The following is a 17,609-nucleotide window of genomic DNA, read 5'->3' on the forward strand; positions in this document are numbered from 1 at the left end:
ATATGCAGATGCACCTCGTGCTCTTGCCACGTGCCTTGGACTGTCCTGCCTAGATAATGCCCCCCCCCACCTCATCTGGGAGGCATCCGTGGTCACAGTGGCAACCGGAGGCAAAGGAACGAAGGGTTTTCCCGCATTGAGGTTGTCTGTGTGAAACCACCAACTGAGATCCTGTTTGCACCTGTCTGTGAGTAGAATAGGGCAAGAAAGTGGAAGACGTTGAAGAGACCACTGGGCGAAGAGTAGCCACTGAAGGAGCCTCATATGTAATCTTGCCAGGGGTCTAACAATCGTAGCAGCCATTGTCCCCAACAATTGGAGGACCAATCTTGCCTTCACTCTGCTCAGAGGGAGCAAGGCGTAAATCTGTTGTTGTAAGACTCTGATTCTTTCCTGTGGTAGAAACGCCCGCATGAGGATGGTGTCTAATTTGGCGCCTATAAAGGTGACACACTGCGAGGGCAACAAGGCAGATTTTTCCCAGTTCAAGGTGATGCCCAACTGTTGACATAGGTTGATAGTAGCGTCTCTGGTCTGAAGTAGCAGATGCCTGGTGGTGGCAGTAAGGAGCCAGTCGTCCAGGTATGGAAAAGTACAGTTGTGTACCTACCATAAATGTAGGTGTTCGAGTGTATTCACTGTTGCAGTCATTACTCCTGGGTTATCCTGCTGGCAGGCTACCCGCAGTCGGCCTGAATTCCAAAGTCTAGGTCCGGCGTCAGCTGCTGTCACCTCTTCCCTGACGTCAGTGTGCCAGGGGTATAAAAGATGCAGCCGACGCCATTTTCTTCAGTTTTTCTTGCCCCAGATGTCAGGTGCCCCCAAAATGGTAGGCTAAAAAAATTATGCCAATAATTATGCATGCAGTAAAATAAACATTTCCTTCATTTACAAGCAAATACACCACATAGGTTGTATAACATAGAGAAGTATAGGTAAGTCCCAGCAAAGAAAAGAGGGATGGTGGGTTGGTAACCCGGACTGCAACAGTGAATACATTCGAACATCTACATTTATGGTAGGTACACAACTGTACTATGTTCATCGTGTTTCACTGTTGCAGTCATTACTCTTGGGTTGAACCCCAAAGCTGAGGTTGGGTGGCTGGGCCTAAATAGGATTAGGAGAGGCTATAAGGCCCTGCAGAACTGCAGTGGCGAAGCCTGCTCTGGATTTTGAGTAGAGAGGTAAATGGTAGTGCTTTGTAAAAGTGTGCACTGAACTCCAAGTTGCAGCCTCTAAAATGTATTTTTTTGCTACTCCTCTGAGAAAGGCTGCTGACGTGGCTGCTGCCCTGGTAGAATGAGGCCTAATGCCATTGGGCACTGATTTGCCATGTTGTGAGTAGAAGAAACGAATGCAGTGGCCTATCCATTTTGAAATAGTCTGTTTTGAGATGGGTTTTCCTTGAGATCCTGCAGCATATGCCACTAAAAGTTGCTCAGTTTTTCTAAAAGCTTTAGTTCTGTCCAAGTAGAAGCGTAGTTGTCTGTGTATGTCCAAAGAATGCAGAAGTCTCTCACCCTTATTCTGTGGGTTTGGATAAAAGATAGGCAAATGAATGGTTTGGTTAAGGGCCACACTGGACACTACCTTAGGCATAAATGTTGGGTTTGTCCTTAGAGAAACCCTGTCTGGATGGAAAATGATGAAAGGTTCCACAGCCATGAGTGCCTGTAACTCTGAAACTCGTCTTGCAGAGGTTATTGCTAGGAGCAGAGCTGTTTTCCAAGATAAAAACTTTATATCAGCTGTATTGGCTGGCTCAAAAGGCTGCAGTGTGAGTTTTTCCAAGACATAATTGAGGTCCCATGCAGGTATTGGGGCTCTCCTTGGAGGTCTTATGTTTTTGGCCCCTCTGAGGTACTGCCTTAGCAATGGATGGGAAAAAATAGGAGGTTCCGTATTGTAATGAGCTGAAATGGCAGAGGCATGAATTTTAATTGATGAAAAGGATAGGCCTTTGTCTAGCATCTCAGTTAGGTATTGTAAAATCTGAGGAATATTTGATACAGATGTGTCAATTCCTTGTGCCTGGTTCCAAGCACAGAATCTTTTCCATTTTTCTGCATAAGATTTTCTGGTACTGGGCCTCCTGGCCTCCAAAATAACATCCATCACTGCTTTAGAGAGAGGTGTGTTTTGAATGGTTACATTATCCGCCATGCTGCCAGATTTAGGGTCCTGAGTTGGCTGTGCAGAATCTGATTGCTTCGCTGTGTCAGTAAGTGAGGAATTAGAGGCAATGTCCAGGCAGGGCCTTGAGACAAACTTTTTAGGATTGGGTACCAGTGCTGGCGTGGCCAGTCTGGGGCAATCAGAATCATTCTTGCCTTCTCTTGTCTGACCTTTAGGAGTACCTTGGGGAGGAGAGGCAGAGGAGGAAAGGCATATACTGTTAGACTTTTCCAGCTGAATGACAGAGCATCCACTTTCCATGGTTGCTTGCGATAAGGCCTTGTGCAGAATTTCTGTAGTTGGCAGTTGTAAGGGGAGGCAAATAGATCTATGTCCGGGCATCCCCATACCTTTGTTATCATGCTGAAGATTTGTGGATCCAGTTTCCACTCATGGGGATCCGTGAGGTTTCTGCTTAGTTCGTCTGCCAGAGTATTGTTCTTTCCTGGCAGGAATTGTGCTTGCAGGTGTACTTGATAAGTCACTGCTGTGTCCCATAAAGTCATGGCTTGTCTGCAGAGGGGGTAGGAATGTGTGCTTCCCTGCTTGTTTATGTACCACATGACTGTAGTATTGTCCGTCCTTATCAGTAGTTGTCCTGGATGGAGTAGATCCTTGAAAGCTGTCAGGGCATTCTGAACAGCTAGCATCTCTTTTTGATTGACATGTAGATGCATTTGGCTTGTGGACCACATGCCCTGAATACATTTTCCTGCCATGTGTGCTCCCCAGGCATAATCTGATGCATCTGTTGTTATTGACTGCCTGGCTGTGGGTAGAGTGAATGGCTGTCCCTTGTTGAGGTGACAGGCATGTGCCCACCAAAACTCCTGTTGCAGGCAAGGAATGGGGGTAATTAATGCTTCCAGGCTTTGACAATGTTGAGTCCAGACACTTTTTAGGTACCACTGAAGTTTCCTCATATGCAGTCTGGCATATGGAATTAGCAGAATGCAGGATGCCATGAAGCCCAAAGCCTGCAGAATTTTTCTAGCAGATAACTGGGCCTTTGTTGCCAACATTTTGAAGTAAGAAGTTAGTTGCCTTTGTTTGTCTGGCGAGAGATAAGCCATCTGGGCAGTTGTATTTAAGCTTGCACCTAGGAATATTATCTCTTAAGAGGGTACTAGTTTTGATTTCTTTTCGTTTACTGTGTACCCTAGGCAAATTAATAATCTTTTTACGAACGCCAGATGCTTTAGTAGAGTGTCCTTGTTCTCTGCTTGTATAAGGCAGTCATCCAAGTAAGGATATATTTGAATTCCTCTTTGTCTGCAAAATGCAATTACTGGTGCCAGGCATTTTGTGAAGACCCTGGGTGGAGTAGATAAGCCAAAGGGCAGTGCAGAGAATTGGTAGTGCACTGAGCCAGCTATGAATCTGAGGTATCTTCTGCAAGATTGTCTGAGTGGGATATGCAGGTATGCCTCTTTTAGGTCCAAAGGTACAAGCCAAGCCTTCTTGCCCAGCATGGGCAGAAGCTGCTGCAGAGTTAACATTTTGAATTTTGGAACATCCAGAAATGTGTTTAGAATAGACAGGTCCAGTATTGGTCTCCAGGCTTTGTCCTTTCTGGGTACCAAGAAAAGTCTTGAGTAAAATCCTTGTCCCTGCTCTTGCTGTGGTACTTGCTGAATGGCCCCCATGTTCATAAGGGATGAAACTTGTTTTTGATTGATTGTGTGGCAGGTTTGGCATACCTTTTGCCTTTGGCAGGGTGTGAAAGTGGAACCTGTAGCCCTGGGACACTATATTCAATACCCATTTGTCTTGGGTGATCATGTGCCAATTTTGAGAGAAAAGTGCTAGTTTTCCCCCTAAGGGGGCTGCAAGAAGATAAGTGCTTAGTGCTGGCAGAGGCAAGTCATTGGGACTGTTTCCTGTATGGCTGTGCTTTGTCTTCTCCACTTTTGGAGGTAGAAGCGCCCCACTGTTTAGGCCTGTATGAGCCCTGGGGGTGAGATCTGCCTCTGGGGCGTCTGTATCTGCCTCTTTGTGGCCTGTCCGACACTGGAAAGGACCAATTCTTTGTAGGCCAGTTCCTGCTAAATCTTGGTGGCTGAACCTGTAAAAAATCCTTTACTGTTTGCATAGATTTCGCTTTGTCCTCCATTTTCTTCAAAACCTCCTCTGCTTTAACACCAAATAAAGTATCATGCTGTAATGGAGCATCTAATAATTTTGCTTTAACATAATCAGGCAGATTTTGTTCCTTTAACCAAGCATGCCTCTTAATGACAGAACCCGTAACTGTGGCCCTGCAGGAGGCCTCCAGAGAATCAAAACCACGTTGCAATGTATGCTTTCCCACTTGTTCAGTTGCATGCAATAAATCCTGCAATTCCTTATTTTCTGCACAATCAGAATTGGCCAACATTTTCGGTTTTAACATTGACATTAAGTATTGCTGATATTTAATCATATGAAATTGACAATTTAAAGCCCTCACAGCCAAAGTAGCAGAAGTGTAAACCTTTTTCCCCCATCTGTCTAGTGCCCTTGAATCCCTGTCAGAAGGGATAGGGTTTTTTGCAGTAGCGGCCTTAACCCCTTTGGGACCCAGAGAAATAGTTTCTGGGTCAGCAGCAGGGTTTTTATAAAGACATTTATGTGAATCTGGAACCCTGTAGTATCTGTCTGGTTTAACAGGAGTTAGAGGTAAGGAGTCTGGAGAAAGGCCGAACTCTGAAAATACATCATCTACAATGTCTAGCACAGGAGGAATAGCAAGAGGCCTGTGCTGAGGAAGTAAAAGAAAATCGCTAAGCCTTTTCTTTGACTCTGAGTAATCTTGGCTCTCCCAGTGGAAGTGCTCCCTCATGGTAAGCAGGGTTTCCCCAAAAGAATAATCCTCAGGAGGAGAGGCTGAAGGAATGGATTATTCAGCATCAGAATCCTCATAGGGAGGAAGAGGGTATTCCTGTACAGAAGAGGAGTCAGAGGAGATGGAAACCTGATCTGAAGAGTCATAGTCTGTCTCTTGCCTAGGCCTCTTGTCAGGAGGGGGATGGGAACCCCTGATCAAGGTAATAAGGTCTTCGACCATTTTGAGCATCTGTTTCTTAGGCATGGAAGTTTGTCCTGGAGAATGATGTACTTGTTTCTTTGTCTTTAAAGCTGCTTTAGTCTTTGCTTTTGAAGCTGAAGTAGGCTTTACATATAGCTGTGCAGGTCTGAAAACACCCTCAGAAGCCGATGCCTGCTCAGCGGCTCTGGACCCATCTGAGGGAATGGTTTCCGAGTGTCCAATACCTTGAGTATCCAGAGGCCTAGCTGGCTCCACGTGGGAGTAGTCAGCGGCCTGTGGCTCTGAGGTAGCGGGCATCAGGGGCTGCGAAAGCACCTCACTGAGAACCGGCGACTGGCTTAGCGGAAGCCTCGTCGTTGGTTTTGGATCTCAGATGCCTGTCCTTCTCTTTTTCCTTGCGTTTTTTAGAAACTTTGGTCGTCAGCTGTTCTGACGGCATTATAGAATTGAATTTTCGGCCAAAGTAATGAAAGGCAAAATCAAACCAACACTTAATAGTGCGTTGGTTGAATCTAGCACAAAACCGACAGCTAGCAACGTTATGATCAGGGCCTAGGCAAGGAATACATTAAGAATGTAAATCCTTATGAGGTATTTGCTTCCCACAAGAAATACAATTGTTAACTTTTTCTGACATCGGTCTGGAGCAAGAAAAAAGTTTCCCCAACGGTGTACTTAGCTTTAATGAAGACTTTGGATCTGAAATTCGTCTGTGAAAATCTCAGGAGTCGGCCGACAGGCACTTGCGAACTGCTTTTGCTTTGGGCACCGCGCGGCAAGAAAGACAGAAGAAAATGGCGTTGGCTGCATCTTTTATACCTGGCACACTGACGTCAGGGAAGAGGCGACAGCAGCTGACGCTGGACCTAGACTTTGGAATTCAGGCCGACTGTGGGTAGCCTGCCAGCAGGATAACCCAAGAGTAATGACTGCAACAGTGAAACACGATGAACATCACTTGGAATCCCTGACGTCTCAAGTGAGCAGTCACCATTCCCATGCATTTGGTAAACACCCTGGGGGCTGTGGTGAGACCAAAGGGCAGGGCTCAAAACTGAAAGTGACTGGCTCCCAGCCGGAAGCATAGGTGACTTCTGGATGCCCTGTCCATCTTTATGTGGTAGTAAGCATCCTTGAGGTCGATGGGGCACATCCACACTTCTTTTCCCAACAATGGGAGAATAGATTCCAACGTGACCATTCGGAACTTGGACTTTTGCACATGGGTGTTCAATCGGCTGAGATCCAAAATGGGTCTCAGGTCCCCTGTCCTTTTTGGCACCAAAAAGAATCTGGAGTAAGTCCTTAATCTAATCTGGTCTGAGGGGACATGTTGGATGGCTCCTTTTTCTAGCAGCTTTGAAACCTCTGAAGCTGCGGAATCCCTTTGACTGGGTGGAACATCCGGGATTTTCTTGATTGAGGGGAGTTGAGAAGGGAATGATATATCCTCTGGAAATTATTCGTAGAACCCACTGGTCCTGGGTCATACCTTGCCAGACCTCTGGGTATAGTGAGATTCGACCCCCAACTGGCTCCGGAAACGCACAGTCGGGCCTTCCATCAGGAGCGGCGGTAGGGAGAACCACGAAAGGAATCGCGGTCTCCTGAGTTACGAGGGCATCCTCTGCCCCTAGGGCGGCATCTACCTGAATAACCACCCCCTTTCCTGCCTCTGGAGGGGGACTCACCTTGTGCATCAGGAAAAAACCTCTGTGATTTCTTGAAACACATCTTCCCACCCTCTGGGCCTTGGGATAAGGCCTAGAGGGAAGGGAAAAATGGACTCCTACGGCAGACAGAGTTTTTCCCTCTTGCTCACACCTAGTGAGAGTGTCTTTCACCTTGCTTCCAAACAAAGAGGAACCATCAAACGGGGCATCAGTGAATGTAGATTTGAAGGCCTTCACAAAATGACAAAGGCGCATCAAGGCATGTCTCCTAAGAACGACTCCTGAACTTGCTGCCCTACTCGCTCCCTCGGCTGTGTGAGAGATCAGCCTCATGAAAGAGTTTGCAATAGAATTGAGGGTAGACATCTGAGCGTTGACTTTCTGAGCCACCGCCTCAGAAATGTTACCCGTTAGAGTATCTCCAAGCTCCTTTAGGAGATCACTCTGGAGCCGTGTAAAGTGTGATAAGTAATTCAGTGACCACAAAGTAAAGGCTGCTGAAGAAAATGTACACTTCCAGTACTGGTCCATAGTCCTAGACTCCTTGTTAGGGGGATAGACGGTGGAAGAAGTCTCAGCCAATTCCTTCTTGGTGGCCGCTGCCACCATCATGGCATCCAAAGGGACTCCCTTGGATAGAAATTCCTTATCGGGGGGGGGGGGCAGACAAAATCTTATTGTGTCTCCTGGGACTGGTTCCATAGAGTCAGGGGTTTCCTACACCCTTCGACAAACCAGATCCAGAAGCTCGTCGAAGGGTGGAGACACCCAGGAGGCAGAGGGCTGAGCACCAAAGGCCTTCAGGAACACCGACTCCTCTTCGGAGGGGACTTAGGATGGCCAGTCACCTCTTTGCTTCAAAATCTCTAGGATGTCAGAGAAAGAAACATCCTCAGAGGATGGCTTAGTGGACCCCTCCGATTCCTCGTGGTTGGTGTCTGACGTGAGAGACTCATCTTGGGAATCTATGTGCTTCCTCTTGCATGTTCTCTTTCTGGGTGGCTCCTCAGGCAAAAACTCTGAGGGGCCCTCAGAAATATGGGGATCACTTGTGGGGGTACCCTGAGGCCTTGGGGCTCCGCTGTGATGAGATAGAGGGCAATCAGAGACCTGCACTGGTGCTGTAGGGGACAGAGTGACTGAACCGTATGATGCCACTGATGACCTGGCCAGCGCGCTCCACATGGCCTTGAAAGCTGGTCCTCCCGGGTCCGAAGATCAACCCAGCCATGGAAGACCTCGGATCAGAAGGGACCAGGTCCGAAGCAGAGACAGGAGTCAGGCTTCACCGTGCCGAAGCACCGAGAGGGAGACTAGGAGCCGAGAGATGTCCTAAAGCCTCTCCCTCGGGTTTGACCTAGGAATCCTGAGTCCTGAAACCCATGGATGGCGCCGACGGGGTTGGAGCTGACGTCGGAACCGATAAGCCAGGAGGGGCTGTTGGAACCGACCTGGGGACATCAAGCGGAGCCGAGCACTCCTGCTCTGAAAGCTGAGATGCGCTCAGAGGAGGAAGTATCGATGTAGGTAGAGGGACCAGCTCTGGAGCCGACTGGGTCAGAACCGAATACAATTTAGCCAGTACCGGTGACTGGAGAAGTCTCTGCACCACTCTATCGACGTCCACATCCGATAAGGTCCTAGAGGATTTGGAGGATAGGGAAGGAGATCGAGACCTCCTCTCTGAAGGAGACCTGCGAGGAGGAGATACCGGCCTAATGCTAGGCGACCGGCTCCGAACAGGCTCCGAGAAAATAGGAGCCGAAGCAGGTTCCATAGACACTGACACTTCCCGCGGCCGAGGACAATGGAGCAGAGGATGTTAATGAAGATTTAGCTGTTTTCTCCGGCGGCTCCGAGGATACTGATGGAGCCGGGGATCGCTTTTTAGCCTTGGAAGATTTAGCTTTTGATGGCGAAGACTTAAAGCTGGAAGCACTCTCCAAACTCTCCTCGAAGGAGAGTTTCAGAAGTCCCTTCAAAATCAATTTGTTTTTCCTTTCCTGAAGAACACGTGGGCTAAAAGCATGACAGAAACGACACGTTTTCTGGAGGTGAATTGTTCCCAGACAGTACACACAAACAGAGTGTCCATCAGTAATGGACATCTTATAACTACACTTGGTACACTTCTTAAAGCCCGAGGGCTTATGTTCCTTAGTATCTTTAGACATAGTTACCACAAAAACAGAGTAACTAACTCAACAACCAGACCAACGATCAATCAGCCAAAAGTGCGGGAATAGAAAGTACAGTTTTGTACCTACCATAAATGTAGATGTTCGAGTGCTAATACAGCTGCAGTAATCACAGATGGGTTTTCAGCCGTCAGGCGGTCCCTCGGTCGGCCGAATTCCAAAGTCTTAGTCCAGCGTCGGTTGTCGTCGCTTACTCTTCTGACGTCAGAGAGGCCAGAGTATATAAGACACAGCCGACGCCATGTTCTTCAGTCTTTCCTGCCCCAGATGTCAGGTGCCCCCAAAAGGAAGGCAATACATAAATAAAGCTTATCTACATATACAAGCAATGCAATGCAATCCAAAATCTGTGTAAGCAAGCAAATAAAACATAGCAGGATAACCCAGTCAGGTAGTATGAAGAGGTTGTTAGGCCCCATGCCATTACCAAGTGGGGAAGGAGGGAGGGTAACCTGTACTGCAGCCGTATTAGCACTCGAACATCTACATTTATGGTAGGTACAAAACTGTACTATGTTCATCGTGCATACAGCTGCAGTAATCACAGATGGGTCGAGTCCCAAAGCTATGCATAGGGTGGTAGGTACTAGGAGGAACTGGGTTGAGCCAGAATGCCCTGAAAACAGCAGTGGCAAAGCCTGCTCTTGTTCTGGAATATAAAGGCAGGTGGTAGTGTTTTGTGAAGGTAGGTACAGAACTCCAAGTGGCTGCCTCCAAAATATCTTTGGTAGGAACACCTCTGAGGAAGGCTGTAGAGGTGGCTGTGGCCCTGGTGGAGTGTGATCTGATACCTGTAGGAACAGATTTCCCATGATAGGAATAACAAAACCATATGCAGTGGCCAATCCACTTGGGAATAGTCTGTTTTGTAACTGGTTTCCCTTGAGCCCCTACAGCATAGGACACAAAAAGTTGCTCTGATTTCCTGAAGGACTTTGTTCTGTCCAAATATAACGTAGCTGCCTATGGATGTCTAAAGAGTGTAGAAGCCTTTCCCCTTTGTTTTGAGGATTGGGATAAAAGGTAGGGAGGTGTATGGCTTGATTTAAGGCTACCCTAGATACCACTTTTGGCATAAATGATGGGTTGGTACGAAGGGAAACCCTGTCCTGATGGAAAATGAGGAAGGGCTGCACCGCCATGAGGGCCTGCAGTTCAGAAACCCTACGAGCTGAAGTGATGGCCAGAAGGAAGGCTGTTTTCCAGGACAAATATTGCAAATCTGTTGAGGCAGCTGGTTCAAAAGGAGGCAATGTTAATTTTTCTAGTATGTAATTAAGGTCCCAGGCTGGTATTGGTTGCTTCCTTGGAGGTCTTATATTCTTAGCCCCTCTGAGGAACTGTCGTAAGAGTGGGTGAGAAAATAAAGGGGGATCCGTGTTGAATTCTGCAGAAATGGCTGAGGCATGTATTTTTATGGAAGAAAATGAAATTCCACTGTTCAGCAGCTCAGCTAGATACTGTAATACCTGAGGCAAGTTCAGTTTTCTAGGGTCCTGGCCTCTTTTCTCATTCCAAGAGCAAAACCGCTTCCATTTTGCGGAGTAAGCTTTTCTAGTAGATGGCCTTCTGGCCTCCAAAATGACATCCTGCACTGACTGTGAAGAGTTTTGTAGCTGTGCTGAGTCAGCAGAAGAGGCATTAGAGGCAGGGACCAGGGAGGAGTATGTGTTAGGCTCCTCAGGAGTGGATACCAGTGTTGCCTTGGCCAATCTGGAGCAATCAGTATCATCCTCGGTTTGTCTGTTCTTGCTTTCAAAAGCACTTTGGGCAGAAGAGGCAGAGGTGGGAATGCGTAAACTGTCCATGCTGTCCAACTGAATGAAAGGGCGTCCACTCTCCAGGCCTTTGGATGAAAGGTCCTTGAACAAAACTTTTCCAATTGATGGTTCCTGTGGGAGGGAAAAAGATCTATGTCTGGCCTCCCCCACGCTTATATTATTTCTGTAAACACCTGAGGATGTAACTTCCATTCGTGTGGATCTGTCATATTTCTGCTTAGATTGTCTGCCAGTGTGTTTTCCAATCCTTGCAAGTACTGTGCTTGAAGTTCGATTTGTCTTTCCAGAGCCAAGTTCCAAAGAGTCATGGCTAGTCTGCACAAGGGGTATGAATGTGTTCCTCCTTGCTTGTTTATGTACCACATTACTGTGGTGTTGTCTGTTCTTATCAGTAATTGTCCTGGATGCAGGAAGTCCTTGAAAGCTGTAATTGCATTTATTACTGCTAGCATTTCTTTTGATTGATGTGAAGGTGCTTTTCCTTTTGGGACCATCTGCCCTGAATGCACCTGTCCTTCATGTGCGCCCCCAGGCGTAATCTGAGGCGTCTGTGGTTATGACTTGTTTTGCTTGAGGCTTGCAGAATGGAAGGCCTGTGTTTACTTGACATGCTTGGGCCCACCATAGAAATTCTTTTGCAAACATGGAATTATTGGTATAATTGTTTCCAAACTGTGACTGTGTTGAGACCATAGATTTTTTAGGTACCACTGAAGTTTCCTCATATGCAGCTTTGCACATGGGATTAGAAGAATGCAAGATGCCATGAATCCCAGAGCCTGCAGGATTTTCCTTGCAGTAAGCCTGGTACTTTTTGCTAGTATTTTGAAGTACTGAGATAATTGCCCCTGTTTTTCTGGCGTAAGATATGCCATCTGGGTGTTTGTGTCCAAGTTGGCACCCAGGAAGGTTATTTTCTGAGATGGTGTTAGCCTTGATTTCTCTTTGTTGATGGTATATCCCAGAGAAAGCAGTAACCGTGTCACATATGCCAGATGTTCCAGAATAAGAAGTTATGTACCTACCATAACGTTCCATGTTAGTTGTCTTCTCTCGCCTTCTTTCTTGCTTGATGGGTTCGGAGCCGATCCTCGGCACTGCACTTGCTAAGCTCGAGAGTCACTTTTACCAGCTCGAGGCAGCCCCATATCCCATGATGCAAGGCGGTAAGTACCCAGATCTCGTTTGATGACAAAAGGGCAATAGCACCAAGCATAAACACTTCCCAAAGGAAGAAAGCAGAAGAAAAACCTGCAGGATGGAAGAAAGACCAGCTCTGTATAGTCTTTCAGCATAATTATACATTGTAGAAAAAGGTCTGTCCAGGCCTGGGGAAGGAGGGAGGGTCGAAGAAAGAAGGCAGAGAAGACAACTAACATGGAACGCTATGGTAGGTACATAACTTCTTAATGTTAAGTTGTCAATCTCGCCTTCATTCTTGCTTGATGGGACCGCTCTATCCTGGGTGGCTCAATGGAACAGACTCTTGAGGACTGTAGAGCCAAAACTGGCTCTGTCCCTGGAGGCCAAGTCCAATTTGTAATGGGAAACAAAGGTATGAGGAGTGGCCCAAGTGGCCGCTGCACAAATAGTGTCTAAAGGAAGTCTAGCTTGAAAAGCTGTAGAAGTAGCTAAGCTTCTAGTTGAATGTGCTTTAGGTTTTGAGCACAGCTGTTTTCCCTGAGCTGATAAATTTCAGAGATGACAGAAGAAAGCCATCTAGATAAGGTAACTTTAGAGACAGGAAGGCCTTTCTTGTTATCAGCATAGGAAACAAAGAGTTGATCGATTTCCTAAATTGTTTAGTTCTGTCCAAATAATATCTGAGTTGGCGATGGACATCAAGATAATGTAGTTTTTGTTCATCTGCTTGAATAGTTTGGAAAAATACAGGAGATCAATGGATTGATTCAAATTAGTCTTTGAGGCGACCTTAGGCAAAAAGGTCGGATTAGTTCTCAATGATACTCTGTCTTTGTGAAAGACCAAATAGGGGGGGTCGAACCGATAGAGCATGAAGTTCAGACACCCTCCTGGCAGATGTAATAGCTACTAGGAATAAGGTTTTCCATGAAAGAAATTTCAGGGAGCAAGAAACAGCTGGCTCAAGGGGGAAGAATCAAGGATGTCAGCACTAAATTTAGATCCCATTGAGGGGGAGGACTCCTGACTGGAGGTTTCAGGAGGAAAATTCCTTTTAAGAAGGCTCTACAAAGCCTGTGGGACATAATATTGTGATCTGCAAACCCGACATGAAAGTTCGAGATAGCAGCCAATTGAACTCTAACTGTGGAAGAAGAGGATCCTGCATGAAAAATCTCCACGAAGAAATCCAAAACTGCCTGAACTGGAGCAGTGAAGGGATCAATATTTTGGCTTTAGCCCAATAAGAGAATCGCTTCCATTTGCTTGTATAAATCCTCCTGGTAGAGGATTTTAAGGAAGCTATTAGAATGTCTCTAACGGGTTAGAGATCAAAGGAAGCCTGGCTAAGGAAGGAAGTGGAGCAACCATGCTGTAAGGTTGAGAGAAGGTATAGACCGTGCAGCTGACCGGATTGGTGAATCAGAAGATCTGGCACTGGGTCCAGATGCCACGGCTGCACCAAAAGGCGACGATGGAGGAACGGGAACCAAATTTGTCGAGGCCAATAAGGAGCAATGAGAATCATTTTGGCTCTCAAAACGGTTGCTTTCTGGATAACTTGAGGGATCAGAGGAAATGGAGGAAAAGCATAAAGAAGTCCCTGGGGCCAATCCTGGGTCAGAGCATCTCTGGGGGGATGGCCTGGTAGAGGGAAGAAAGAGAAGAAGTCTGGGCATTTGCTGTTTTGGGGAGTAGCAAAAGATCGCAACACGGGCTTATTCCATTCCAGAAAAATCTCTTCCACTATAGATTGCTTGAGAGACCACTCGTGAGGCATGAGAATAGCTCTGCTCAATCTGTCCGCTAAAATGTTGGTTTTCCCAGGGATGTGCGTTGCTACCAGAAACCGATGAGAGGAGATCGCCCATTGCCAAAGTCTGAGCGCTTCTTGACACAAGGGGTAGGACTTGGTTCCGCCTGTTTGTTGATATACCAAACTACAGACATGTTGTCTGTGTGGACTGCAATTGTCCCTACGGGAAGAAAGTCGCTGAGGGCTTGCAACGCTAAAAGCACTGCTCTCCTCTCCAGGACATTTATGTGCAGGTGGTACTCAACGTTGCCACGCCCCATGAACCATCCTGCCCTGATAATGCCCCCACCCGATCAGGGAGGCATCCGTGGTGACAGTGGCTACCGGGATGGGGGTACAAAGTGTCTGCCTTGGTGAATCTGGGGAGATGTGATCCACCAAGCAAGATGATTTTTGTAAATCTGTGTCACCAGAATTTGGTGACGATTGGAAGTTGTTGGTAAGACCACTGAGTGAACAACATCCACTGAAGAAGGCGCATGTAGAAGCGAGCCAGGGGAAGAAGAGTAATGGCCGCAGCCATGAGGCCTAATACCTTTAGAACCATTCTGGCCTGTACTTTCTTGTTGGCTAGAATGATCCTGACATGACTTTGAATGTCTGAAACTCTTTGATCTGTAAGGGTAGCTGACATCTGAACAGTGTTTAAGTTTGCGCCTATGAAAGTAATAGACTGGCAGGGCGATAAGGATGACTTTTCGGGTTGATCGAGATGCCCACATGAGAACAAAGATTGAGTGTCTAATCCGTGGCTTGAACAAGCTGATGCCTGGTGGTGGCAGAAAGGAGCCAGACGCCGAGATACGGAAACACCTGAATCCTTGACGCCTCAGGTGAGCCGTGACTACTGCCATGCATTTGGTGAACACTCTGGGGCTGTAGTGAGACTAAAGGGCAGGGCTCTGAACTGAAATGACTGGACCCCAGCCGAAAGCGGAGAAATCTCCTGAGCCGCCTGTGAATTTTATGTGATAGCACGCATCCTGAAGATCTATTGAGCACATCCAGTTGTCCTTCTGTAAGAAGGGCAGAATTGACTGAAGAGTGACCATTCGAATCTTGTCTTCCTCACAGACTTGTTGAGTCTGCTGAGATCCAATATTGGTCTCCAGTCTCCCATCTTTGGGGACCAAAAGAACCTTGAGTAGATTCCGGCTCTGAATGGTCTGTTGTAACTGGCTGAATGGCTCTTTTTGCAGTAGTTTTAAGACTTCTAACTCTGCAATTTCCTTAGACCGGTGGTACATCTGGAAGGGAATTTGAGGGATAGAAAGGACTTTCCTCGAAAGGAATTATGTAACCCTCGGATATGATCGACTGTACCCATCTGTCTTGAGTGAGGGAACGCCAGGCTTCTGGGTACAGCGATAGTCTTCCCGACTGCCTCCAAGGAGGGACAGCCGGGCAACATCTCAGGGATGCTGAAAGGGCTTGTCAGAGAGAGCCTCTCTGTTTCCCTGGTTTTGTGGACCCCTCTGCCTCTAGAGCGCCTGTTGTTGTTACCTCCTCTGCCTCTAGGGGTAAACTGACCACGTGAATCCGACGTGACTCCTTGGGATTTGCGGAACCACATTTTGCCACCCTTCTGTCCTTTGGGGTAAGGTCTAGAAGGTGGAAAACGGACTCCCACGGCAGAAAGAGTTTTGCCGCCCTGCTCCCACCTGGTCAATGTTTCTTCACTTGAGGGCCAAACAAAGCTGACCCATCAAAGGGAGAGTTTGTGAAGGACTTAAAGGGATCTGCAAATTACATAGCCGCATCCAGGCTTGGCGCCTAAGAGCCACACCTGTACTCTGCGGTCTACTTCCATCAGCAGCATATGATATTAGCCGCATGGAGGAGTTTGCAATGGAGTTAAGGGTTCCTAGCTGCGGCAATTTTTCCTGAGCCCCTGCAGCTGTAGGATCTTGCACAACTTCACCTAGCTCCTTAAGGATATCCCTTTGGAGTCTGGTGAAGTGACATAGGTAGTTCAGCTAACGATAGCAAAGATCGCTGAAGAAAACATCCGCCACCATACCTATCCATGGTCCTAGAGTCCTTATTAGGAGGATGGACAGGTATCGAAGGATCTGCAAGTTCCTTCTTGGTGGCAGCCGCCACCACCATGGCATCAGCGGGACACCTTTTGTGAGGAATTGCTTGTCCGACGGGCAGTAATAAATTTAGAAGGCCTCCTAGGGACTGGCTCTACAGAGTCAGGAGCAGCCCACTTTCGGCAATAACCTGCATAAGGGGGTCGAAGGCGGAGACACCCAGGAGGTGGAGGGCCGAGATCCAAATGCCTCCAGGTATACTGACTCATCCTCAGAGGGATTATTGGTGGGCCAGTTTCCCTCTGTCTAAGGAGTTCTAGGATGTCTGAGAAGGAGACATCCTCAGAGGGGATCTTGGGGATCCTTCTGACTCATCTAAGTCAGTATCTGAAGTGATAGACTCGGGAGTCTACGTGTTTCCTCTACAAGTCCTTCTTCCCGGAGGATCTCCCGACAAATCAGGAGAATCCTCGGAAGAGGGGATATTCCCAGTGGGGAAACCTGAGGCGGAGGATCTCTGGGTCCTGTAGCAAGAGAAGTGGCAGAGATGTCAACAGGCACTATAGAGGGAGGAGCTAAGGGAACAGACTGCTGGCTGAGACCAGTGGCCAGCACACTCTTCATCACCTCGGCTCCTCCCAGGGAGGTCCGAGAGAACCCGCCCAAGAACTAGGAACCCAGGGCCCACCGAATGGAAGGCTCCGAGGCAGATGTCGGAGCCGAGCTCACTAAGGCCGAGGCTCCAAGGGGAAGAGCGGGCGGACAAGGGTCCGATGCCACTCACCCCTCGGAGGAGACCAGGGAAGCCCGCCACCAATCCCTCTAAGGAAGGTCTCAAGAGGAGATAAGAGTAGAGGCTGAAGGAACAGAAGGGGGTATCTGTCCCTCCGTAGCAGTAACCATTCCCAAGACTCCAACTCCAAACTCTGGGGTAGAGTCAAGGAGGAACTGCAATGGGTGTGGACCAATAGTCGCCTGCTGAGACGGACTATGTAGCATTTGGGCCAGTGCCTGTGACTTAAGTAATCTACTGACCACTCTCTAAATCATGGTCAGAAAGCCTGGATGACCTTGAAGATCGGCTCCATGGCTCCGCTCCGAGAGGAGAGGCGGCCGAGTCGAAAGTATCGGCTCCAAGGAAGGGACCTAGACCTCTTCCTCGGCGAACCATCGGAGCCGATGAAACCACAGAAACTGTCGGAGCCGACAACTTATCGGCCGACAGAAGCTGATGCATCGCTCTAGCCGGAGCCGATACAGCCACAAAGTAACGGTGTCGGAGCCGATCGGAGCCGACACCGATGCCTGAGCCACATGGTGGTCGGAACCGATCGGAGCCGACAATCGGGTGGTCGAACAGAATCGGCACCGATAGCCATCGGTGCCGAAGGTTTATGTAGTACAGTTGGCTCCAGCCGAGCGATCTCACTCTGAAAGAGTCGGAGCCGAGGCCACAGGCTTGGACACAGAAGCCTGGGCCTTGGAAGACTTTGAAGTCTTAGATGGAGCCGACTTAGCCGGGAGCCCTCCGCTAAGAAGGCCCCTCAAAATTAATTTATTTTTTCCTGCAGGACTCTCTGGCTGAAAGAGTGACAAATAGCACAGGAGTCCTGCAGGTGAAGAGGCCCCAGGCAGTAAAGGCAAGAAGTGTGACCGCCTGTCAGAGACATCTTCTGACAGCACGAGTCACACTTTAAAGCCTGAGACCCTTTCCTTAGACATAGTGAATCACACACACACAACACTAGTCCAAGAA

At 47.9% G+C, this 17,609-nt stretch overlaps 1 protein-coding gene across 1 annotated transcript in view; it reads left to right on the forward strand.

Moving 5' to 3' along the window:
* NOL12 (nucleolar protein 12) overlaps positions 1–17,609 on the forward strand; it is a 489,987-nt gene that overhangs the window by 249,486 nt on the left and 222,892 nt on the right. Inside the window, exon 4 of the mRNA XM_044073722.1 lies at positions 10,711–10,724. Coding sequence (XP_043929657.1) covers positions 10,711–10,724 — 14 coding nt within the window. The remainder of the gene's footprint in view (positions 1–10,710; positions 10,725–17,609) is intronic.

This window comes from Protopterus annectens, chromosome 1.part0, assembly GCF_019279795.1.
Source record: "Protopterus annectens isolate FY-2018-M chromosome 1.part0, PAN1.0, whole genome shotgun sequence".
Taxonomy (NCBI): Eukaryota; Metazoa; Chordata; order Ceratodontiformes; family Protopteridae; genus Protopterus; species Protopterus annectens.